This window comes from Erinaceus europaeus, chromosome 11, assembly GCF_950295315.1.
Source record: "Erinaceus europaeus chromosome 11, mEriEur2.1, whole genome shotgun sequence".
Taxonomy (NCBI): Eukaryota; Metazoa; Chordata; class Mammalia; order Eulipotyphla; family Erinaceidae; genus Erinaceus; species Erinaceus europaeus.
Window position 1 is genome coordinate 6230068 of NC_080172.1, and position 26994 is coordinate 6257061.

At 42.3% G+C, this 26994-nt stretch overlaps 1 protein-coding gene across 2 annotated transcripts in view; it reads left to right on the forward strand.

The window, feature by feature from the left end:
* The window catches only part of MSH3 (mutS homolog 3), a 217312-nt gene that overhangs the window by 43872 nt on the left and 146446 nt on the right, over positions 1 to 26994 (forward strand). For both annotated transcript variants that reach the window (XM_060201098.1, XM_060201099.1), the window contains exons 9-12: positions 1777 to 1889; positions 6452 to 6566; positions 9711 to 9795; positions 21461 to 21570. In XM_060201098.1, the coding sequence (XP_060057081.1) occupies positions 1777 to 1889; positions 6452 to 6566; positions 9711 to 9795; positions 21461 to 21570 (423 nt within the window). The remainder of the gene's footprint in view (positions 1 to 1776; positions 1890 to 6451; positions 6567 to 9710; positions 9796 to 21460; positions 21571 to 26994) is intronic.

A 26994-nucleotide genomic window follows, 5' to 3' on the forward strand; every position in this document is an offset into this window, starting at 1 on the left:
AGTTCCAGAAAAGGATGCCTTTTTGTACAAGGTCAAAGATAAAGTCTGAGCTGGGAAAGTGACTTTTGAATGAAGACCCGCAGGAGGGAACGGTGTGAGTCAGAGGAGTATCAAGGGAAGAACATTTTAGGCAAAAGGAAAGTAACTCAGGTAAAGTTGACAGTGTCATTGAGGGATTCCTCAGAGAGTCTTAGTGTGATCCAGGCAGGGGTAAGGCTGAGTACAGGGGAGAATGAACTTAAAGAGGTGATAACGGTCAAATGATCATCCTACCATGATGTCACACTTGCTTATTATTATAATAAATATATTTGTTATTATATTACTATGTTGCTTATTATTATCTATTATTTACTGATTTTCCTCTAAGCTTTATTAAAATGTAAAATGTTGATAACAGCAATATATATATATATATATTTATATTTATTTATTTATTTCTTCTGAATGTCTTTTTTTTTTTTTTTTTTTTCATTTTCTCTCTCCGGATCCTATGGAATTGGATTTCAGAGTCCACTGGTCATCTTCCCCTAACATTTATCCCTCTGGGAGTATGAGCAAAATCTTTACTTTTACTTGTAAACAAATGTGAAGTCAGTTTTCACAATTTTTTTAGAAGAGTAGTTTGTTTCAGAATAGGTTTTTTAACATCTCTGCTCTATGTTTGATTTCCTTATGTAGACACTGGACTCAAGCAGTGACTGGTGGGGAAAAAAAAAAAAAAAAGAACGGAAGAAATGGCTGATTACATTGTTTTTTAAAAAATACTATGAGATATTTTTCCAACTATTAAACAGAACAAGTTTTTGGTAGATCACTTTGTGAAGAAACCAAGATGCAGACAAAGTCTGTATAAGTTCATCCCATTTTTGTAAGACAGTGGCATGTGTGAGTATGTATGTATGTATGTATGTATGTGATGCACTGGCGTATGGTCATATAAACATGACAGGAGAAAAGGAAGATTCATTTGAGGCTGTTAGCATGGGTTGGGAGGGGGCAGTATGAAAGGGTGAAAAGGAGCGTGAGGGGAGTTGGAGAACCAAGCAGAGAGAAAACGTAAAAGCAAACGCGCAGTCTCTCATGCGCGACAGAAGTTTGTTTATATCCTTACACGAACACTTAAGGGGCCAGGCAGTGGCGCATCTGGTTAAATGCTCATATTCAGTGAGGAAAGACCCAAGTTCAAGCCCCTGGTCTCCACCTGCAGAGGGAAAGCTTCACAAACATTAAAGCAGGGCTGCACGCGTCTCTGTCTCTCTCCCTCTATCTCTTCCCCTCCTCTTAATCTCTCTCTGTCTCTATCCATTAGTAAATAAGTACAATAAAATTAAGGACACACATATGTCTATCTCTATATCTTAAAGACTATAGAACTACTTCATCTCAGGCATTTGAGTTGGCCTTGAGAGAGTTTATTATATTATTTATATTATGACTGGAGATTGTGACAGAAAAAAACAGTCGGCACACACTCTTGGTAAAGCGCATGTGCTCTGATTCATTTCGAAGAATACATTTAGTGATGGCGTGTTTCTTTTCTAGAATATCTGAACAGTACATTTGAGTTACAGTGATGCATGAACCCTGATCCTTTTGCTGGGGTAGTTGACTTGGTTTCATTGATTCTGGGTAACATATGTAAGGTTTGGTGTGCTGATATAAAATGATATTAAGTGATATAAAATGCCAGTAGTACAACATAATCATTATATTTTATGAAGTGGCATGTTTTGACCGAAGAACCTTGGATCTTTTTTTTTTTTTTTCTTTCAGTGTGGGGGATGACAGAATCCGAATAGAAAGGATGGATCCCATGTATTTTGAATATAGCCACGCATTCCAGGCTGTTGCGGAGTTTTATGCAAAAGATGTCATTGACATCAAAGGTAAATATGTTTCTCAACCATTTTCCCTCAAATTTACCTAGTTGAGATTTGGATAAAAGGTGAGTTTGCCTTTGCATGTAATGAAGGTTAGATAGTTACCGTTGTGGAAGTAGGAGGAGTAGGGGAGGTGTTCTCTGTTCTTGCAAACACCACCACAGCTGCTTTCTTTGCAGTTTAACTTTTATTTTTAGATAGATAGTTAGTTTAACTTTTATATTTAGACCTTTTATTTTCTCTTAATTTTTTGGTGGTTTTGGGACTTCACCACAAGAAGATTACTTTTCAGATAGAAAAAGAGAGACAGAGACAGAGGGAGAGAAGTTTCCCCGAGTGGAGTAGGGGCTAGACGTGTATCGGAGCTGTGTGAATGAAAAAACAGGCACACTGTCTGGGTGAGCTGTCTCCGTGGCTCAGTTATGACACTTTTAATAACTTGATGTTTTTGGTACCTTGATTGGAACGCAAAGAGTTAGTTCCCACTAGCTTTGTCATTTATTGATTTATTTTGCTGCCTTTAAACGCTTTTATTATTTATTTATTGCATAGAGAGAAATTGAGCGGGAAAGGGGAGATAGAAAGGGAGAGGGGAAGGGAAATAAACACCTGCAGCACTGCCTCACTGCTTATGTAACTTCCCCCTTACAGATGGGGACCAGGGGTTTGACCCCGGGTCCTTACGTATTGAAACATGCCCTAGCAGATGCCCCTCCTTCAGTCCTTCCTTTTTGTCACTTTTAAAAGATGGTTCATTATTTTCTTGGTCGTTTCATAGATTGTCACTCTATGTTTGGGTTAGTCACCTGATGGAGGCTGACAATTTAAAAGATTAACGGCTGGAATTAAAATGCTAAAGTGGCAGGGTCTGAATACAGTCACTGTTCATCTAGTTCACTTTTACTTAGCTAGTTATCAGTGTTTGAGTTGGTCTGTATTCTCCTGTCATTGATAATCCAGCCAAAGTTAAGATCCAAGTTTATCCTTAATCACATGGTCTAGGGAGTCGGAGGTAGCGCAGCGGGTTAAGCGCATGTGGGATCCAGCATAAGGATCCCAGTTCGAGCACCCGGCTCCCCACCTGCAGGGGAGTCACTTCACAAGCAGTATAGTAGGTCTGCAGGTGTCTATCTTTGCCTCCCTCTCTCTGTCTCCCCTCCTCTCTCCATTTCTCTCTGTCCTTTCCAACAATGACAACACCAATAATAACTACAACAATAAAAAACAAGGGTAGCAAAAGGGAATAAATAAATCAATATTAAAAAAAAAATTTTTAATGGAAAAAAATATCACGTGGTCTAGAGTTTCTCCATGAGACCACAGAGAGTTCAATTTCTCTGGCTGCCCACATGTTTTATTACTATTTCTCTCTTAATCCCTTTTAATCTAATAATGCTTTTGCCAAATTCAGTTCTTCTTCTTCTAGCGTTTGCCCTTCTTCCGTAGCCAGTCAACAGCGTCAGGTTGAGCCTGATGTAAAGTTTCGAGACCTCCTTTGAATCTGGAGAGGTGGCAGTCGTTGACTATGTGGGTCATAGTCTGTCTGGAGCCGCAGGGGCAGTTCGGGTCGTCTCTGGCTCCCCAGCGATGGAACATAGCGGCGCACCGGCCATGGCCTGTTCGATAGCGATTGAGGAGGGCCCGATCATAACGTGCTAGGTCAAAGCCGGGTTGACGCTCGCAGGGCTCTGTGATGAGGTGTTTGTTCTTGACCTCAGCTGACTGCCAGCTCTGTTTCCAAGAGTCTGGAACAGAGAAGTTCAGTGTAGGTGTAGGGGACCAGATTGGGTGACAAGACGTCAAGCGTTGGACAGGGTGGGCGAAGATATCCCCGTATATTGGCAGGTCCGGTCGAGCGTAGACGTGGGAAATGAACTTAGATGATGCCGCATCCCAACGAATATCTGGCGGGGCGATGTTGCGAAGAACTGGCAGCCATGGAACCGGGGTGGAACGGATGGTTCCAGAAATGATCCTCATGGAGGAATATAATTTGGAATCGACCAAGTGGGCATGGGGGCTACGGAACCATCCTGGGGCACAGTATTCTGCAGTGGAATAGCAGAATGCCAGAGATGATGATCGTAGTGTGGCAGCGCTCGCGCCCCATGAGGAGCTGGCCAGTCTTGCAATGATGTGATTCCTCGCGCCCACCTTTGCTGCAGTTTTTATGAGATGTTCGTGAAATGACAGGGTGCGATCGAGAGTAACACCAAGATAGACTGGCTGGGCTTCATGCCGGATTCTCGTATTGCCAAGCTGCACATTAAGCTCACGCGAGGCCAAGGCATGGTGTAGATGGAAAACAGATGGAAAACCGTTTTTGCAGTGCTAGGGATTAGTCGCCATTTTTTACAGTAGTCAGATATCAGAGACATGTCTTTCGTGAGTGTTTCCTCGAGGATGTCGAACTTGGATGCCTGAGTAGCACAGCAGATGTCATCGGCGTAGATGAACTTCCTTGAAGAAGTTTCTGGAAGGTCATTGATGTAAATATTAAATAGCGTAGGAGCCAGAACAGAGCCCTGGGGGAGGCCACTTGAGACAAGTCTCCATCTGCTAGACTTGTCACCCAGATGCACCCGGAATCTTCTGTTTTGGAGAAGAAACAATATAGTGTTGGCCACCCATGGAGCCAGGCATCTTGAGATCTTGACTAGGAGACCACGGTGCCAGACCGTGTCATAGGCTGCTGTGAGATCAACAAAGACAGCACCCGTCTTTAAATTCTTCTGGAATCCATTTTCAATGTAAGTTGAGAGGGCCAGGACTTGTTTGCAGGTAGATCTTCCTGGGCGGAAACCAGCCTGGGCGGGTGATAGGAATTTCTCTGTAAGAGGAGAAATACGTGACAGAAGCAGCCTCTCAAGGAGTTTGTAACACACGGAGAGGAGAGAAATTGGTCTCTAGCTGGCGGCCAGTGTTGGGTCTTTCTTTGGTTTCAAAACCACTATTATCTTCGCACGACGCCAAACTTTGGGCATAGACTCAGATTCCAAGATGTGGGACAGGAATGAAGCGAGCCACTTCTTTGCCGCGGGGCCCAGGTTAAGAATGAGTTCTGGGGTGATGTTATCATAGCCAGCAGCCGTTCCCGGTTTAACCCTCTACAAAGCGTCTTCCAGTTCAGACAGTGTAAAGGGAGAGAGTTTTGGAGATGGACAAGATACCCGGAAGTGGGATGACCACTCGTGGGAAATTTCTCTTTTCCAGACTGGGTCGATCTTAGCACGTCCAACTTGAGTTAGGTGACTGGCCACTGAGTTTGGAGATACGGGAGGATGGGAGACAGGAGGGGGTTGGCTACCGGCACCCAGACTGTGAAGAAGCTTCCCGGCCTTCCTACTTGAGTGGGTGAAGTTCAGACTTTCCGTGAGTTGTTGCCAGCGGGCTTGGCGTGCTGCATCCAGGGAGGCAATGAGATGGTCGGCCACATCTGGGTCGCCCGACTCATCATACTGCTTTAGTAGTTGCTCGCATTCAGCATCAAGACAAGGCGTATAGTTAGCACGTCTCCCACGAGGAATGGCTTGGGAAGCAGCTTTGAAGATGGCTTGGCCGAAGCGCCTGTAGGAATCTTCAGAGGGGATAGAGTTAATTGGAATTGCAGGAATAGATTTGTTGGTAAGATCACTGAAAGTTCCAAATTCAGTGAAATGTCTGAAAGAGTGACAACAATCTCTGAGCACCAGTCTGCTATCACCAGTGATTGTCATCATCAGTGGTCTACTGAAGATAAGACTTAGCAAAGCCACTGGAAGCCACTCTTATTATCAGACTGATTTAGAAGAATGTGTATCAGAAAAATGGGCTTGCTGACAGGGTGCATGCTTTTCTCCGTAGGAGGGGTCTCCACAGCAGACTTTGTGGCAGTCTGCAGAGCTACTGATTACTTTGATTTCTTCTCTCTCTTTTGACAACTCAGCTTCAAAGAAAGAGGCTTTCCCCTGCCCCACTAGGGAAAGACAAAAACAGGCTGGGGGATGGATCCACCGGCCAACACCCATGTCCAGTGGGGAAGCAATGACAGAAGCCAGAACTCCCACCGTCTTCCACCCAAGAAAGAATTTTGGCCCCTACTCCAAGAGGGATAAAGAATAAGGGAGCTTCAAGCAGACATCATGTTTTATCACATTCAGTGTGACCTCCTAATATATCTGTACTTAATCATTATCAGGTTTCTTGAAAACAAAAAAAGAAAGATAAAATCTCCTGTTTTCAATTCCCTTTCTTCTGTGTCTTAGGCATTCACAACCACCTACATTTCCTTGAAGTGTTACTTTAGGAGATATTATCTAAATTATTTCAAGACCAAAATAAATATTAGTATAATTAATTAATTTGACAAAATAGAGAGATCAGAGCACTGGTCAACTCTGGCTTGTGGTGAGCTGGGAATTGAACCTGGGGCCTCAGAACCTCAGGCCTGAAAATCTTTTGCAGAACCATCATGCTATATCCCCAGCCCACCCCAAGTAAATTTTATTTTTCTTAATTTTTTTTTTTTTTTAGTGCTAAGTACTTTCGATGATGGTTTTTTTTTTTTTTTTTTTTTTTCCTGATTTTAGATTCTCAAGGTTTTTCTAACATTATTAACTTGGAGAAGCCTGTGATTTGCTGTCTGGCTGCCATAATAAGATACCTCAAGGAATTTAACTTGGAAAAGATCCTCTCCAAACCCAAGTAAGTATTTAAAAAAAAAAATAAATAAAAGGGTGAAATTAAAACAAACAAACAAACAAACAAACACATTTGTGGGGTCAGGCGGTGGTGCATCAGATTAAGCGTACATAGTACAAAGCTCAAGGACCTGCGCAAGGACCCAGGTTCAAGCCTCCGGCTCCCCACCTGCAGGGGAGTCGCTTCACAAGCCGTGAAGCAGGTCAGCAAGTATCTTTCTCCCCCTCTGTCTTCTCTCTCGATTTCTCTCTGTCCTTTCCAAAAAATGAAAAAAATAGCCTTCAGGAGCAATGGATTCATAGTGCAGACACTGAGCCCCAGTGATAACCCTGGAGGTAAAAAAAACCCAAACAAAACACTATTTATCATTTATGGTGTGTGTGTGTGTGTGTGTGTGTGTGTGTGTGAATGGCAGACAGACAGGAGGCATAGAGAACCTGAGCACCTTACTACCACTTTATGTAGTATTAGGGATCAAACTCAGTCCCTCTGTCATTCAAGGCATGCAGTCTACCACTGAGTCCCCTCTTGACCTATAAAAACATTTCTTAAATTGAAGTAGTTAAGGACCATACTCAGAAATATACCTGCTGTAAAAGGATACCTTGCTTCAGGAGAAAAATGAACTAACTAAATGATAATGTTATTGAAGGTTACTAGGAAAATATTTTAGTGACTTGATATGAAAATATTGACTGATTCCTTTTGAATACAAAACTGGAAATTTATCCTTAATAGTAAGCAGTGGACTTAAAAAGTAGTATTGGAGGGTCAGCCGGTGGTGCATCTGGTTAAGCTCACACACTATAGTGCTCAGGGACCCAGGTTCAAACCCCTGGTCTCTACCTGCAGGGGGAAAGCTTCATGGGTAATGAAGCAGGACTGCAGGTGTCTCTGTCTCTTTCCCTCTCTGTCCCTCCCTCCCCTCTCAATTTCTCTGTCTCTATTTATTGAGCAATAAATAAAGTATTAAAGATATGATCAGGTCATCTCCTTTGCCATACCTTGGATAGAACTTGAGTGATCGGTGTTAAGTGAGATAAACCAGACGGAAGAAAGACAAATACAGGATGATCTCACGCATAGGTGGAACCCAGGACAGAAAGGGAAAGCACAAAATGAACCCTGAGCAGGGTGTGTGATGTTACTGCAAAACAAGAGTAAGGGAGGGGGTGGAGATGGACCCACGTTAGGGGTGGGAGGGTTTCACAGACATCTATCACAGGGAGATGAGAAATTGGGCCTGTGTGTCAACAACTGTGCTGTAGTTCACAAACTTTAAGTCCCCGATGAAATGATTAAAAAAAAACTTCACCAAGTCTGTACATGCTATTACTATAAATATGTAAAGACTGATTCTAAGTTACTGCTTTAATAGTGCATTGCTGAATATACTTTTAACAGGAAAGACTAGTAAGGAAGGAGAAAATTGAAATTGCATGCAACATTTATTAAACATATTCTAACTCAGTCTACTTGCAATGTACCAAACTTTTAATCTAGTTTGGGAGATTTAAAGAGATGTAAGGAGAATGAATGTTTTAGCCTAAATAATTTCTGCTACTTTTCCAGTTCTGCACTAAAACATTAGTCAAAGTAATTAACAGTCAAATGGGCTGTTAATTATAGAGTAAATCACATTTGTTACACAGCAGAATGTTGGTTAAAAGCTTTTAAAGAGAGTGTGTGTGTGTGTGTGTGTGTGTGTGTGTTTAAATCAAGATTATCTCATGCTAAAGAATTAGGAGGACATTTTTTTAAGCATCTTGACATATTTTTCAAGCTAATTGCATAGCTTTGCCTGAATATACCACCAGTGGATCTGCCAGTGACAAAAGACTATTTTGGGTTCTGTTCCTAGAAATGTAGAAAACAGAGAATTGTTGGTATCAACACGTCCCTTTCCTCATTCTTAGTTTTGGTGAGATCATTGTTGTCCTTCGTTGATACCATTCCCTTGATCAGCACCAGCACCACTGGCAGGCCATCTTCCACTGCTTGTTACTCACTCGCTTGGTTTCATTTCCTATTAGAGGGGTGACTTTTTAAAGAATTTTCTTTTTTTTTTTTTTATTTTATTTATTCCCTTTTGTTGCCCTTGTTGTTTTATTGTTGTAGTTATTATTGTTGTTGTCGTTGTTGGATAGGACAGAGAGAAATGGAGAGAGGAGGGGAAGACAGAGAGGAGGAGAGAAAGACAGACACCTGCAGACCTGCTTCACCGCCTGTGAAGCGACGCCCCTGCAGGTGGGGAGCCGGGGTTCGAACCGGGATCCTTATGCCGGTCCTTGTGCTTTGCGCCACCTGCGCTTAACCCGCTGCGCTACAGCCCGACTCCCAAGAATTTTCTTTTTTTAAAAAAGATTTATTTCTTTATTATGGAAACACAGAGAATTTGGGAGCAAAGGGGGATAGAGAGGAAGACCCATCTTCAACACTTGTGAAACTACCCTCACTGCATGTTGCAACCAGGGCTTGAACCAAGCTCCTTGTATGTACTGACAGGGACACAGCTGCCCAGTCCCAAAGAATGTTCTTGATCCCTTTAGCTGGGATCGATTTTTCTGTCTTCTACCTATCACTTCTCCCGCTATGGGAGTGTGGATCAAGGTTGTTTTGGGGGTGCACAAGGCAGGAGTTCTGGCTTCTGTAATTGCTTCTCCGATGGCTTGTGGGCATTGGCAGGTCAGTCCATATCCCTGGCCTGTTTCTGTCCTTCGAGGGGTGACTTTTTCAGTCAGCAGTTATCACACCCCGGAGAAACCCCATTGGCTGTGATACTGCCGCTGCACAAAACTTGAGGGATGACCTTTGGCATTTTTTAAAATTACTTATTTTTTTTTAATTTTCTTTTTATTCATTGGATAGAGACCAGAAGAAATTGAGAGAACGGGAGAGAGAGAGACAGAGAGATACCTGCAGACCCACTTCACTGCTCACAAAGCTTTCCCCCTGCAGATGGGGGCCAGAGAGCTTGAACCCTGGTCCTTGTGCATTGTGACATGCACACTCAGCCAGGTGCGCCATCAGCCGGCCCTGAGGGATGATGTTTGTTATCATGTTATTGGGTATTTCTTGTAGCTACATTAGAACTTTTTTTTTTCTTTAGGCGTGTTATGGTATTACTCACATTCCATTTTCCTATAGGAATTTCAAACAGTTGTCAAGTGAAACAGAGTTTATGACAATAAACGGATCAGCACTGAGGAGCCTGGAAATCCTTCAGAATCAGGTCAGGTAAAACTAAGGGTTAGTTGATACAACAAGATTTTGAAAAGAATTCAGAATAAAGTAAGTTTGTTGCTAGGAGCGTAGGTAAAAACTTTCTTCAGATGACTGTCTTGCTTGTCATCTATTACCTGACAAGTGACAGGCCTCATTTCATTAGAGAATCGTAAGTCAAATGCTTGTGTGGCGGTTACCTTGCTTTTTAGTGATAGAAGTGATACTCTGGGAGTCGGGCTGTAGCGCAGCGGGTTAAGCGCAGCACAAGGACCGCAAAGCACAAGGACCGGCATAAGGATCCTGGTTCGAACCCCGGCTCCCCACCTGCAGGGGAGTCGCTTCACAGGCGGCGAAGCAGGTCTGCAGGTGTCTATCTTTCTCTCCCCCTCTCTGTCTTCCCCTCCTCTCTCCATTCCTCTCTGTCCTATCCAACAACGACGACATCAATAATAACAATAACTACAACAACAATGAAAAACAAGGGCAACAAAAGGGAAAATAAATAAATAAATAAGTGATACTCCCATTTTGATATATATATATATATATATTTTTTTTTTTAATCACTGGGGCGTGGTGTCTGGCTACAAATCCACGGTTCCCAGCAGCCATCCACCCTCCCTTTTTTTTCTTTCTCTCTTTGACATTACAGAGAGAAATTGAGAGGGGTGAGAGATAGATCAATAGAAAGGAGGTAAGAAAGAAAGGGAGAAAGGAAGAGAAAGAAAGAAAATATAGACACCTGCACACCTGCTTCACCGCTTGTGAAGCACTCCCCCTGCAGGTGGGGAGTGGGTGCTTGAACCCAGGTCCTTGAGCATGGTGCTATGTGTACTTAACTGAGTATGCCACCACGCAGCCCTCTATTTTGACAATTTTTGTATACAACATTTCTTTGAAAAAGTTGTAATCTGAAAATTTGTATGAAGTAGATGTTTTTTTTTTATTCCCTTTGTTATTTTTTTCTGTATACTTTTTATTGAAATGTTTTACAGTCTTATTTCATTATCAGCATATAAGCAACTCATATTAATATTCAGTTTGATTGCAAAGTGCATAATATTTCACAGTACAGACTTTCAGCGTTGTTTGTTTGCCCTTTATTGAATACTTAGAATGATGAAGGGGGAAATTAAAATTATTGTTTTCATTTATTAAATTATCACTTGGGAATGCAGGATCTGTTGCAAACTAATTTTATTATAACATAAAGTCATAAGACTAAAATGTAATTCCAAGTCATTTAAAGAGTGGGAAAGCTGAACAATTTGAATTAAATTGTTTAAAATTCTTCAAGAAACTTTTATTACTCCTAAAAATTAAAACCAATGCTGAAATTACTCTCCTGGCTCCTAAATGTGTTGGTTATTAACTTATTCCTTTAGTTTCTCCCTTTTACTTTCTACCATCTGTTCCAACCTACCAGTTTATATTTGAGTTAGGCGTATATGCAGTTACAACCAGAAGTTGATAATCTCTTCCACAAGACTTTCTGGGTTTTTTTTGTTTGTTTTTTTAATTTTTTTATTTTTGCCTCTGCAGTTATCTCTGGGGTCAGTGCCTGCACTACAGATCCACCGCTCCTGTGGCATTTTTCCTTTTTTTTTTTTTTTTTGATAGGATAGAGAGAAATTGAGAAGGGAGGGAAATATTGAGAGAGAGAGAGAGAGAGAGAGAGAGAGAGAGAGAGAAAGACACCTGTAGACCTGCTTCACTGCTTGTCAAGTGACCTCCCCACCTCCACCCCCACGCAAGTGGGGAGCTGGGTCTCGAACTGGGATCCTTGAGCTGGGTCCTTGTGCTTTGTACTATATGTGCTTAACCCGGTGTGGCCACTGCCTGCCCCCCCTGCTTTTTTTAAAAAAATTATCCTTATGGGAGTCGGGCAGTAGCACAGTGGGTTAAGTGCACGTGGTGCAAATCGCAAGGACTGGCATAAGGATCCTGGTTCGAGCACCCGGCTCCAGCCCCCAGCTCCCCACCTGCAGGAAAGTAAAGCAGGTCTGTAGGTGTCTATCTTTCTCCCTCCCTCTCTATCTTCCCCTCTTCTCCCCATTTCTCTCTGTCCTATCCAGCAATGACAACATCATCAACAATAATAACTACAACAACAATAAAAACAACAAGGGCAACCAAAAGGAAATAAATAAATATTTTAAAAAAGAATAAAAAAAAATCATCCATATTTCTTTATTGGATAGAGATAGTAAGAAATCGAGAGGGAAGAGGGAGATAGAGAGAGAGACCAAGAGACACCTGCAGCCCTGCTGTAGCACTTGTGAAGCTTTCCCCCCCACCCCCCGCAGGCAGAGACCAGGGGCTCGAACTTGTGTCCTTGTGCATTTGTAATGTGTGTTCAACCAGGTATGCCCACCTGGCCTCTTCCACTAGACTTTCTCATCAAGTGCATATACATCTCCACGATAGAGAAGGAGGAACAGGAATAGAATAACTTGCGGAGTGAAGAAGAGCTCATAATCAGAGCCTGACACACAGCCCTAGCCCACCAAACTTCTCACATCTGTCACAGCCTTCCTGTTCATGGCAGGCCACTCAGTGCTAAATCAGACCCCTACGGCAGTAGTCACCTGTTAGTCATTTAATATCTTTTCTGCATGGGGTGGTGTACCCAGCGAGGGCCCCCCATCTACAGGGGGGAACACTTCACAAATGGTGAAGCATGTTTGCTGTGTGTCTCTCTCCCTCTTTATCTCTCCTTCTCTCTGTTTCTCTCTGACCTATCCAATAAAACAGAAAAGGGGCAGGGAAGGCTGCAGGGAGTGGTGAAATCTTAGTGTCTGCACCAAGCCCCAGCGATAACCCAAGTGTGTGTGGGGGGTTCTTTCATTATTCTGACTTGGGTCCTTCTAAGAAAGAGAAGCTGAGAATTAACATCTTAACTTGGCACTTCAGCTTTGGCCTCCCTACTTGGAATAATGAAAAGGGTAATGAGGAGAGTTAGGTGTCTTCGAGGGTGAAAGTATCATGAGAATTCATTTCTCCTCTCTCTCTGTCTCTGTCTCTCTCTCGTCTGAGCCCAAGTGCCGGGCTAGCGCCGCCTGAGAGAGAGACTCTGGAACACGTGGCTGAGTGGGAACGCAATGCAATTTTTTTTTTTTAATTAATTTATTTTTTTTATTTAAGAAAGGATTAATTAACAAAACCATAGGGTAGGAGGGGTACAACTCCACACAATTCCCACCGCCCAATCTCCATACCCCACCCCCTCCCCCGATAGCTTTCCCATTCTCTATCCCTCTGGGAGCATGGACCCAGGGTCATTGTGGGTTGCAGAAGGTAGAAGGTCTGGCTTCTATAATTGCTTCCTCGCTGAACATGGGCGTTGACTGGTCGGTCCATACTCCCAGTCTGCCTCTCTCTTTCCCTAGTAGGATGGGTCTCTGGGAAGCTGAGCTCCAGGACACATTGGTGGTGTCTTCAATCCAGGGAAGTCTGGCCGGCATCCAGATGACACCTGGAACCTGGTGATGCAAACTCTAGTATACTTCTGCTTTCTTACTTTGGTGCCATACTCCAAACTCAGTCAATTTCTGCTTTGTGTTTCTACTTCTTTTTTTTTTACATGCATAACATTCCCCAGATTCCCATTTAGCAATACAACCCCCACTATTTCATTCATCATTTTTCATGGACCTGTATTCTCCCCACCCACCCACCCACCCCAGAGTCTTTTACTTTGGTGTAATACTCCAATTCCATTTCAGGTTTGACTTGTGTTTTCTTTTCTAATCTTGTTTTTCAACTTCGGCCTGAGAGTGAGATCATCCCGTATTCATCCTTCTGTTTCTGACTTATTTCACTCAACAGGATTTTTTCAAGGTCCATCCAAGATCGGCTGAAAACGGTGAAGTCATCATTTTTTACAGCTGAGTAGTATTCCATTGTGTATATATACCACAGCTTGCTCAGCCACTCATCTGTTGTTGGACACCTGGGTTGCTTCCAGGTTTTGGCTATTACAAATTGTGTAAGATTAAATGAAATAACAGACAATATCTAAGATCTTGCCATGATTAGCAAATACTCAAAGGGGCCAGGCAGTGACACACTTCATTAATTGCACTCTACAGTGTACAAGAATGCAAGTTCAAGTTCCTGAGGGAAAGCTTCATGAGTGGTGAAGCAAGTATGCAGGTATCTCTCTGTCTCTTTCCTTCTCTATCTCCCCTTCTCTTCTCAACTTGTCTCTATCCAGTAATACATAAAATAAAATTTAAAAATATGTAGAATAAAAAATAGAAAATACTCAGAAGTTATAGCATTCGAGGTAATACCCACCACAGATGACTAAATCAGATTTTTAAAATTTCTTTATTGGGGAATTAATGTTTTACATTCAACAGTAAATACATGCATAACATTCCCCAGTTTCCCATATACCAATACAACCCCCACTAGGTCCTCTATCATCCTTCATGGACCTGTATTCTCCCCACCCACCCACCCCAGAGTCTTTTACTTTGGTGTGATACGTCAATTCCATTTCAGGTTCTACTTGTGTTTTCTTTTCTGATCTTGTTTTTCAACTTCTGCCTGAGAGTGAGATCATCCCATATTCATCCTTCTGTTTCTGACTTATTTCACTTAACATGAATTTTTCAAGGTCCATCCAAGATCAGCTGAAAATGGTGAAGTCACCACTTTTTACAGCTGAGTAGTATATATATATATACTATATATATATATATATATACTGAGTAGTATATATATATACTATATATGTATATATATATATATACATGTATATACATATGTATATACATGTATATATACCACAACTTGCTCAGCCACTTATCTGTTGTTGGACACCTGGGTTGCTTCCAGGTTTTGGCTATCACAAATTGTGCTGCCAAGAACATATGTGTACACAGATCTTTTCGGATGGATGTGTTGGGTTCCTTAGGATATATCCCCAGGAGGGTAATTGCAGGATCATAGGGTAGGTCCACTTCTAGCTTTCTGAGAGTTCTCCAGACTGTTCTACACAGAGGTTGGACCAATTGACATTCCCACCAGCAGTGCAAGAGTGTTCCTTTGACCCCACACCCTCTCCAGCATTTGCTGCTATTACCTTTTCTGATGTATGACATTCTCACAGGAGTGAAGTGGTATCTCATTGTTGTCTTTATTTGCATTTCTCTGACAATCAGAGACTTGGAGCATTTTTTCATGTGTTTCTCGGCCTGTTGGATCTCTTCTGTGGTGAATATTCTGTCCAAGTCCTCCCCCCATTTTTGGATGGGGTTATTTGTTGTCTTGTTGTTGAGTCTGGTAAGCTCTTTATATATGTTGGTTATTAAACTCTTATCTGATGTATGGCATGTAAAGATCTTCTCCCATTCTGTGAGGGGTCTCTTGATTTGGGTAGTGGTTTCTTTTGCTGTGAAGAAGCTTTTTAATTTGATGTAGTCCCATAGGTTTATACTTGCCTTAGTCTTCCTTGTAATTGGATTCGTTTCATTGAAAATGTCTTTAAAATTTATGCGGAAAAAAGTTCTTCCAATATTTTCCTCTAAGTATCTGATAGTTTCTGGTCTAACATCCAAGTCCTTGATCCACTTGGAATTTACTTTTGTATTTGGTGAAATACAGTGATTCAGCTTCATTCTTCTGCATGTTTCAACCCATTGTTTCCAACACCATTTGTTGAAGAGACTCTGCTTTCCCCATGTAATAGTCTGGGCCCCTTTGTCAAAGATTAGATGTCCATAGGTGTGGGGCCTCATTTCTGGGCTCTCAATTCTATTCCACTGGTCAGTGTGTCTGTTCATGTTCCAGTACCAAGCAGTTTTGATGACAATGGCCCTATAATACAGTTTGAGATCTGGGAGTGTGATGCCTCCGGTTCTGTTCTTTTTTCTCAAGATTGTTTTGGCAATTCTAGGTCTTTTCTGGTTCCAGATAAACATTTGTAGCATTTGTTCTATTCTCCTAAAAAATGTGCTTGGGATCTTGATGGGGATAGCATTAAATTTGTAGATGGCTCTGGGTAATATATTCATTTTGATGATGTTAATTCTTCCAACCCATGAGCATGGAATATCTTTCCATTTCTTTGTGTCTTTTTCAATTTCTTTGAGTAGTGACTCATAATTTTCAGTATACAAGTCTTTCACTTCTTTGATTACGTTTATTCCTAGATATTTTATTGTTTTTGTTGCTATAGAAAAAGGAACTGATTTCTGGATTTCAATTTCTTCTAACTTAGTGTTTGCATAGAGGAATGCCACTGACTTTTGAATGTTAATTTTATAGCCTGACACATTACTGTATTGCCTGATGATTTCCAAAAGCTTCTTGCTAGATTCCTTAGGTTTTTCCATGTATACTATCATGTCATCTGCAAATAAGGAGAGTTTGACTTCTTCTCTTCCAATCTGTATGCCTTTAATTCCTTGCTCCTGCCTGATTGCTATGGCAAGAACTTCCAACACTATGTTGAATAGTAATGGTGATAGTGGGCAGCCCTGTCTAGTACCTGATCTGAGGGGAAATGCTTCCAGTTTTTCACCATTGAGTATGATGTTGGCTGTAGGTTTGCTATATATAGATTCCACTATCTTCAGGAATTTTCCATCTATTCCTATTTTTTGTAGTGTTTTGATCATAAAGGGATGTTGTATTTTGTCAAAGGCTTTCTCTGCATCTATTGATATGACCATGTGGTTTTTGGTCTTGCTTTTGTTGATGTGGTGGATCACATTGATTGATTTACGTATATTAAACCAACCTTGCATGCCTGGGATAAACCCCACTTGGTCATGATGGACAATCTTTTTGATATACTGCTGTATCCGGTTGGCTAGAATTTTGTTCAATATTTTCGCATCTATGTTCATCAGAGATATTGGTCTGTAGTTTTCTTTTTTGGTTGTGTCCCTGTCTGCTTTTGGTATCAGGGTGATGTTGGCTTCATAGAAGCTGGCAGGGAGTATTCCAGTGTCTTCAATCTTCTGGAAGACTTTTAAAAGTAGAGGTATTAGTTCTTCTTTGAAAGTTTTGTAGAATTCATTTGTAAAACCATCTGGTCCAGGACTTTTATTTTTGGGAAGATTTTTGATAACTGTTTCAATTTCATTAGCTGTGATGGGCCTGTTCATGTTATCCACTTCCTCTTTACTTAGTTTTGGAAGTTGGTAGGTATCTAGGAAATCATTCATTTCTTCCAGGTTCTCTAACTTGGTGGCATATAGTTGTTCATAGAAGCCTCGCATGATATGTTGAATTTCTGCAGTGTCTGTTGTGATATCTCCTCTTTCATTTACTATCCGATTTATTTGGGTCTTCTCCCTTTTTTGTTTTGTGAGTCTGGCTAAAGGTTTGTCGATTTTGTTTACTCTTTCGAAGAACCAACATTTACTTTCATTGATCTTTTGTATGGTTTTCCTATTCTCAATGTTATTTATTTCTGCCCTAACTTTAGTAATTTCTGTCCTTCTGGTTGCTTTAGGGTTCCTTTGTTGTTCTTCTTCTAGGTCTTTAAGATGTGCAATCAGGCTGTTTATTTGTGCCTTTTCTTGTTTCCTAATGTGTGATTGTATAGCTATGAACTTCCCTCTTAGGACTGCTTTAGCTGTGTCCCAAATATTTTGATAGCTTGTGTCTTCATTTTCATTGAACTCTCGAAACATTTTGATTTCTTCCTTGATTTCCTCTTTGACCCAGAAGTTGTTAAGAAGTGTACTGTTGAGCTTCCACATTTTGGCACTGTTACTAATCTTTTGTTGATTGTTAAGTGTTAGTTTAATTCCACTGTGGTCTGAGAAGATGCTTGGGATGATTTCAGTGCTCTTGAATTGGCTGATGCTGTCTTTGTGGCCTAACATATGGTCTATCCTTGAGAATGATCCCTGTGGATTTGAGTAAAATGTGTATTCCAGTTTCTTGGGATGAATGACTCTGAAAATGTCCAATAGTTCTAGTTTATCTATCTCTTCATTTAGCTCCCTTATGTCTTTACTGATTTTCTTCCTGGATGATCTGTCAAGTTGAGATAGTGGGGTGTTGAAGTCCCCTACTATGATTGTGTTACTGTTAATATATTGCTGTAGCTCTTTCAGTAGAAGTTTGATGTATTTAGATGGCTTCTCATTGGGTGCATAGATATTAATAATTGTTAAGTCCTCTTGATTGACTGATCCTCTGAGCATTAAGTAGTGTCCATTCCTATCTTTTTTAATCTTATCTATTTTCAAGTCTATCATGTCAGATATGAGAATAGCTGTTCCTGCCCTTTTTTGTGGGCCATTGGCTTGAATGATAGTTTTCCATCCTTTCACTTTAAGTCTGTGTTTGTCTTGTTGCGTTAGGTGAGTTTCCTGTAGACAACATATTGTTCGGTTGTGTTTTCTGATCCATCTTCCTACTCTGTGTCTTTTAATAGGTGAATTCAGGCCATTGACATTTATTGATATCAAAGATTGAAGATATTTTAACACCATTCTTGTAGAGTTTTAGAGTGTTTTGATATATGTTCTATTTGTGGTGGTCTGGTTGTTTATAGGAAACCTTTCAGAACTTCTTTCAAGGAAGGCTTGGTGATGGTTGCTTCCTTCAACTGTTGCTTGTCTGAGAAGGTTTTGATGCTTCCATCTAGTCTGAATGACAGTCTAGCAGGATATAGTATTCTTGGCTGAAAGCCTTTCTCATTGAGCACTCGATAGATATCTTGCCATTCTCTTCTGGCCTGTAGTGTTTGTATGGAGAAGTCCGCTGCTAATCTTATGGGTTTTCCTTTGTAGGTGACTCTTTGTTTTTCTCTTGCAGCCTTGAGGATCCTTTCTTTATCCTTATTCCTTTCCAATCTAAGTATGACATGTCTTGGTGTCTTTAGGTCTGGGTTAATTCTGTTTGGGACCCTCTGGGCTTCTTGAATCTTTATGTCTTTGGTGTTGTCTAGACTAGAGAAATTTTCAGCTATTATGGCCTGGAGAACGCTTTCTTCCTCCCCTTCTCTTTCTTCCTCTGGTAAGCCAACAATGTGTATATTGTTTCTTTTGAAGTCATCCCATAGGACTCTGTTGTTGTTTTCAGCATCTCTTAATCTCTTTTTGAGATCTCTTACTTCTTTTTTAGTTGTCTCTAATTCATCCTCAATCTTGCTAATTCTGTCTTCAGCCTCATAGATTCTATTCTCTCTGCCCTCTACTGCTTTCTGGAGTTCATCTATTTTGTTGCCCTGCTCTGATACTGTTTTAGCTTGTTCAGCTAGTTGCCTTCTTAGCTCAGCAATTTCAGCTTTCAGCTCTCTAATAACCATGAGATTATTAGAATTTTCTTCCATATTCTCATTTGTTGTTCCTGCAGTTCTGATTACAATTTTTTCAAATTCTTTACTCACTCCTGTTATTATTTCCTTAGCTAATGTTTGGATGTTGAACTCGTTGTTTTGTGCTTCGCCCTCTGGAGGACTTTTAGCTGGACTCTTGTCCTGGTTCGAGTCTCCATTATTTTTTCTTGTTGTTTTAACCATTTTATATAAGTTAACAGTTTTTTCAATTCCTGAGTTGGAGTTCAGTGGTGTAAAAGCCTTTTTTTTTTTCCCCTGTAGGCTATGGTAGCCTGAGGGCTTTTAAACTATCAATAGGCTTCTTGGTTTAATCAATGACTCCTGACCAAGAGATAAAGCAGGGTGTGGCAGAGATAATCCAGTGGTTATGCAAAGAGACTTTCACAGCCCTTCAGCTATGCCACCGAGGTATAGGTCTTCTCCCGAGTTTCCCGGTTAGATCTCTGTGCCCTGGTGTCCCTCCCTGTTGCTGCTCCAGATTCTGAGGGTAGTAGCAATGGAGACTCAGAGTTGTACTTGGTGAGTCTCTGGGGAGTCCTTTCCTCCCTTCAGCTGTCCCCTTGTTGTGGAGCAGACTGGAGGTGGTGTCTCCACTGACAAACTGTCGAACTGTTAGCAGTCACTTAATCTCTCCTTAGGCCCCTCTCTCCTCTCTGTCACCAGCCACGCGTGTTTGTACTCACGGGTGATTTACTGGGTTTCTGTGGTCATTCTAGTCCTGTCTTGTTTCGGTCCGGGTGGTCTCCTTTGGTATTCCTAGTTGATCCGGGAGAGGAGAGGAGAGGAGAGAAAGCGATCTGCTGCTCGTAGCTCCGCCTCCGGAAGTCCGCAATGCAATTTTTTATTGATCAGAGAAAAATGCCTTTCTACCTTCTGAAGCGGAAGTGGCAGTTCGGGATAGGAAATGGGTAGGAGAGTGGGTGGAGAGAAGAAAAAGAGCGAGAAGATAGCAAGCTTCCATCTAACCAGTGGGGATTAAACCAATACCCTGCAGGCAGGGTGGGTCTCAGGCAAAACAGTGATTATGGAAATAGACCACAGCATCAAGCAATGCAGGGGAACCTGGCGTGATGACCAACATGGATAGAAAGAAAAGGGGTCTTAGAAGCAGACTTGGCCAAAGGAGAAATGATGACCAATACCCAAGTTGCTGAGGACACTAGGTAATTGGAGTATGATTTTTCCACCCACTATCCTTTTTAAAATGTTGTCTTTATTTGTTTTAGTGAGAGAGATACAGAGAAGGGGGGGAGAGAGAGAAAGGAGAGAACTGTTCAGCCCTGGCTTTGGCTTGACAGAGATAAACAAAAGTTATCTTCATTGTACTTCCCAATGCAGGAAATAATGTTATTGTGTTTATTTAATTTCTACTACGGGTTATTGCTGGGGCTTGTTGCCTGCATGACTCCCATGGCCATTTTTCCTCTTCTTTCCTCTCCTCTCTTTTTTCCTTCTTCCCTCCCTTCCGTTTTTAGAGAGAGAGAGAGAGAGACAGACAGACCGACAGACAGACGGACACTGTAGCATCACTCTGCTGCTCATGAGCCCCCCCCCCCACCTACCCACCAGACACTCCCGTGTTGTGACTTGAGGCTTGAACTCGAATCCTTGTCCGTGGTAACATGTAGGCCACCTGCTGGCACTCTGCAGTTGTATTTTTAAGGTGCATAGTATAAATCTGTATTTCAAAATAGACTTTTTAATAATTTTTTTCTTAGATAAGCAGCTACACACAGACTATACCAAAAACTCCAGAGTCTATTTCTTTTCTGTGTAAAATATCCATATTTCATATTGTATATATGTATGTACTTATAGGTATGTATATATGTGCATATAACTATATATATATAGTTATATGCACATATATATATATGTACACACGCACATGTATACACACACACACATATATATATATACCCAATATGACCTCTACTTTATTCTTAGTATGTGACATTAAAAATTATTATGTTGCAAGGACCGGCGTAAGGATCCTGGTTCGAGCCCCCGGCTCCCCACCTGCAGGGGAGTCGCTCCGCAGGCTGTGAAGCAGGTCTTCAGGTGTCTCTCCTTCTCTCCCCCTCTCTGTCTTCCACTCCTCTCTCCATTTCTCTCTGTCCTATCCAACTACAGCAACAACAATAATAATAACCACAACAATGATAAAACAACAAGGGCAACAAAAGGGGAAAAAATGGTCTCCAGGAGCAGTGGATTCATGGTGCAGGCACCAAGCCCTGGTAATAACCCTGGAGGAAAAAAAAAATTATTGTGTATAGAATCATTAGAACCTGTGAACAGCTAGCGCTTTTGGTACAAGTGCAACTGTCTAATAAATCTTTGTTTTTTGGTGTTCTTTTAGACTGATAAGAAAACCAAAGGAAGCTTATTTTGGGTTTTAGACCACACTAGAACTTCATTCGGGAGACGGAAGTTAAAGCATTGGGTGACTCAACCACTTTTGAAATTAAGGTAAAAGGGTGTGTGTGTGTGTGTGTGTGTGTGTATGTGTGTGTGTGTGTGTACTTTACACAATCTGAAATTATGTAAAATTAAGTCTTCATTAACCTCCTCAAAGCCAAGGTCACCCTAGTTTATATGAAAACAATTTTAAGTTAGGGAGAATTAATTTTGTGTTTGTGAGGAGACTATCCAACGCTGTAGGTTTGTTCCCCCTTACCCCCAGGAGAGAATTTACCTGCAGACTGGAAGGTGGCATGGACTGGCAGTAGAGAGGTGGGGTGCCGGTTTTTTCTAAGAGGACTTTGAAGGCTAGACTGAGGATGAGGTAGCTTCAGATTAAGGACTCCCAGCAGGAAAGTGACAGAATCCAAGCTAGACTTGTGTTGGGAGAAAACAAAATGACGGGGTGGTGGGGAGGGGTGGGGGTTCAGTTAGGGATCGTGAAGGTATTTTGAGAACCTGACCTAAACTAGTAGCAGTCACTGCTTCACAGGTGTCAGATGCGCAGCATTTAAAATGAGTAAACTAGAATCATCTTCAGGGGAGATGACAGAGTCTAATGCAGAAAACACTGTGATTTCCAAGCTTATTTGCATATTGAATTTTTTTCTGGGAAGTATCACAAGTTGTGAGATTCTAATGTTTGTGTCCAGTTCCCCAGAGATGGCGATTTCATTGGTGTGACTGGGTCAAGGTGGAGGGGAAGGTCTAATTTTTTTTCTTTTAACTAAGGATGACTCTGATAGGCAGATTAATTTGGGGATTCTTTTTTTTTCACCCAGGGTTATTGCTGCGCTCGGGGCCGGCACCATGAATCTACCGCTCCTGGAGGCCATTTTTTCCCCCTTTTGTTGCCCTTGTTGTTGTAGCCTCATTGTGGTCATTATTATTATTGCCATTGTTGATGTTGTTCATTGTTGGATAGGACAGAGAGAAATGGAGAGAGGAGGGGAAGACAGAGAGGGGGAGAGAAAGACAGACACCTGCAGACCTGCTTCACCACCTGTGAAGCGACTCCCCTGCAGGTGGGGAGCCTGGGGCTCTGTTGTTAAGGTTCGGGGGCGCCAGCAGGCCGGGCTAGCTTCGCGGCGGTAGACAGAGACAGAGACTCGGGGACACACGGCTGGGCTGAGAAGCTGCAGTTTAATCTTTATTCACGAACGGGCAAATCACCACACCATGTGCTTCTTCATCATTCTCCCTCCACTGCTGCTGCTGTTGGGACTCTCGACGTCCTTAGCATAGGGGGTGGGGAGAAAGCGGGGTGCGAAACTAGCGAGGGTCAAACCAATTTTTATCAGAGGTCGGGGGGAAGGGGAGCAAACCAGTATGACCAACATTTCCCCCTTTTCTTTTTAACTAAATGACCACAGTATCAGGGGTGTAGGGTGAACAGAAACCTATATCGTACAGGCATTTTCAAAAAAGAAACTGGCACAAACATGGAGAAACATGTAAGCGAGTAACAAGAACCAGTGTGCTGCCAAGGGAAGGCCTGAGGGGGCCATTTTTTGCCTCTGGGCAAAACTTTATCAGCTTAAAAAAATTTCCTGCCTCTGGGGGGCGTACTTGTCTCGACGGGCATTTTGTAGCATGGGGGCGAGGGACGGCCTAGAGTCCCAAAGGCAGCTGGCTGCAGTCAGTGTTTGAGAAGTCTAGCAGCACTTTTGCACTTTTGTGCAAAGTGTCTAAGGGTGTACCAGTGAGTCCAGTAGGAGTGCCAGTCGAAAGCAGATGTCCACGGAAGAATGCCAGGGGGTGGAGAATTGTATGAGGAAGGTCTGCTGCCGGAATTCTGCTTTTCTGTAGAGAACTTGACAGCTGCAATTCACTTACTTATGAAACAAAACTTGTAGCAGGTTAGAAGTTTATCACAATTGATAACTCTATCACAATTGGAAGTCCCTTCCAGCGCGATTCCAAGGCTATTTAAAGTTCAAACAATAAAATGTGGAAAGGCAAACATGAGCCATAGAAAGAAAAAGGCCTCAGGCATGAGAATTATTAGCATAACCCTAGCAACCTAACATTTCTAATTGAGAATGAATTTGAGACTTTTACGTATCAACAACATCTTTTTAACCTTTTGTTACACCCATTCAAGATGGAGACACACCCTAGGTGTGCGCAGTTTTTTTTTTTTGACCAACTTAGTTAAAATATATTGATTTTTAACTAATTTTTACCTCAGACTTTAAATGTAAGTTAATTTTATCTTTATGAGAATTACATTGAAAACCTTTTTCATTTAACTTTGCCTGGTAAGAATTTAGCCTTAAAGTTACATTTTTTTTTTCCCCTCCAGGGTTATTGCTGGGCTCGGTGCCTGCACCATGAATCCACCGCTCCTTGAGGCCATTTTTCCCCCTTTTTTGTTGCCCTAGTTGTTGCAGCCTCGTTGTGGTTATTATTGCCATTGTTGACGTTGCTTTGTTGTTGGATAGGACAGAGAGAAATGGAGAGAGGAGGGGAAGACAGAGAGAGAGGGGGAGAGAAAGATAGACACCTGCATACCTGCTTCACTGCCTGTGAAGTGACTCCACTGCAGGTGGGGAGCCGGGGGTTAAAGTTACATTTTTAACCTTAAAGTTACTGTTTACCAAACTTTAAACACACACATAAACATGGTCTTTAATACACAAGGAAAGAAACTTTTGTTATGAAGACATGTCATTTTAAACACGAATTTTGATCTATACTGCCTTAGCTGTTCGGGGATTGCGCTGTCCAGCGGTGGTTTCTTGGACAGCTTCACTTCTAGGAATTGCAGATTGCGATCTCTGCATGAATCTCTGTGTATTCTAGCTCATCTGCCTTCAGACCCTAGCTGAGGATCTCTGCCAGGGGGCCCAGTTTCAGCAGGGAACCCGCTGTCTCCAGGTGGTCCAGGATCTGTCCAGACTTCATAGCACGAGGGCGGGTCGGCCAGCCATGTAGAAGGCGCGGGCTGAGGTGCCACGGGGTGGCCGCCAGGATAGGCCGCCGTGGCCCTGTCCCATGGCCCTGCCATGTCTGCTGCCCTGCTCCCAGTGGCCGAGCAACGTGGAGGGAGCCCACGCCCAATGCCCCGCGTCACGCATCGGAAAGCCGGCTCCTGCAGGCTGGCGTTGGGCGGAAACCACAGAGTGGTCCAGAGATAAATGTTCCAGAAACAGCGAAACAGTCTCGTGAAGAAACGGCAGAGGCCTTTGGAGATCTCTTCACAAGCAGAAGAGAAGGCCATAGTGGTTAGGTAGCCAAATTGTCTTCACTTATCTGAGAGATGCACAGGTCAGCCCCACGTTGGGTGCCATTTGTTGTTAAGGTTCGGGGGCGCCAGCAGGCCGGGCTAGCTTCGTGGCGGTAGACAGAGACAGAGACTCGGGGACACATGGCTGGGCTGAGAAGCTGCAGTTTAATCTTTATTCACGAACGGGCAAATCACCACACCATGTGCTTCTTCATCATTCTCCCTCCGCCGCTGCTGCTGTTGGGACTCTTGACATCCTTAGCATAGGGGGCGGGGAGAAAGCGGGCCACAAAACTAGCGAGGGCCAAACCAATTTTTATCAGAGGTCGGGGGGAAGGGGAACAAACCAATATGACCAACAGGGCTCGAACCGGGATCCCTACGCCGGTCCCTGCGCTTTACGCCACATGTGCTTAACCCACTGCACCACCACCCGACCCCTTAATTTGGGGATTCTAACCTAATACAGTGCTTGGCACTTAATCAGAACCAGCTAATATTTGCTTGATGAATGAATGCTTTTGTTTATTCTACTTGTACTATGTGCTAGCATTTAATACCCAAAGTTATCCTCTATTGGAGGTCTTTTAAGTGAGCAGACAGTTTCAGTGAGCTTCCACAACTTGCTGAATGTCCACACCTGGGAGAGCCTACCTCTAAAGTTAGCAATCATTCCAGAACCCAGAAAAAACACACTGCAGTACCACTCACCTACTTGTGAAGCTTCCCCTGGGCAAACCCTCCTGTGTGGTGGCTGGGGGCTTGAACCTGAGTCCTCTAGCAGAGTGAAATATGTGCTCTACTGGTTGAGTCATCTCCCAGCTTGCCATCCCCCTCCCCGCTACTTTTTTATTTATATAGAGTGGCCTTTTAAGGCATTGTTTCCTAGTGGCTTTTAGAAGCTTTAAGTGGGGTGGGGAGGCAGGCTGTAGCTCAGTTGGTTAAGTGCACATGTCGAGAAGCGCAAGGACTGGTGCAATCGATCCCTGGTTCGAGCCCCCATCTTCCCGCCTGCAGGGGGCTGCTTCACAAGCGGTGAAGCAGGTCTGCAGGTGTCTATCTTTGTCTCCCCCTCTCTGTCTTCCTCTTATCTCGCAATTTCTCATTGTCCTATCCAGCAACAACAATGACAGCAGCAGCAACAACAACAAAATGGAAAATATAGCCTCCAGGAGCAGTGGATTCATAGTTCAAGCATCTAGCCCCAGTGATAATCCTGGAGGCAAAAAAGAAAAAAAAAGGATAAATGTTTTTTTTTCATTATGCTTATTGGCTGATTCAAAGAATTTACTTTGATAATTGAGATTGTATTCTAATTTTCTGAAACAACATTGTCTTTTACTAATAGGTTATACTTTTTTTTTTTTAGATAGAGAGCTCAGTTGAAGAGACCACAGCAGCAAAGTTTCTTTCAGTGTGGTGGGGCTGGGGCTGGACTCGAACCTGTGAACCTGTGTTGAGCTCATGGCAAAGCAGCACACTATCCAAGTGAGCTATTGAGCTTGCCCTATACGGTCTTTTTAAATTTCGGAATAGCTTTACTTGTTTTTGAAGTAACTTGGGTTTGCAAGACTATAAAGTTTTAGAAGTATAGTTTCGCTCCTCTTCAAAACGTGTTAAACTTCACAATCTGTTTCTTGGCTCCTGGGGATTTTCTGGCAGCCTCAGTGTTGCTGATCTTGTAGAAGAAGCTCCTTTCTCTCAGCCGTTATATTCATACGGATTTCTCCCTGTGTGGACCAGGTTTGTCACATGACAGTCTTTTAAATAAATGCAGTCACATTGCACTAGGAGTCTAGATTACTCTAGTGTGATCACATATTAGCTAATGACACGGCAAACGCTAGAAGAAGAAGAAGAAGCTAATGACACAAGTAATTCCCATTTCTGTGGTAGGTAGTCAACATGGACTTTTTGTGGGAAATGATACAATTCAACCCATACTACCTGGCTCAGTTATTTAATATCTTTCCTCTCCTTTTAGCTTAAGCAGATGAAATGAACTCCTCTTTTGAGTGGAAGAGGTGTTTGGGTCATCATTTAACTGTATTGCACATATATTAAACATCTAAAGTAAGGCCTTAGGGAGTAATTTCATTTCTTATTTACGTATTTATTTATTGATGAGTGAGAGAGGCTGGAGAACCAGAGCATCACTCTGGCATGAGTGATACTGAGAGTCAAACTCAGGACCTCGTGCTTGA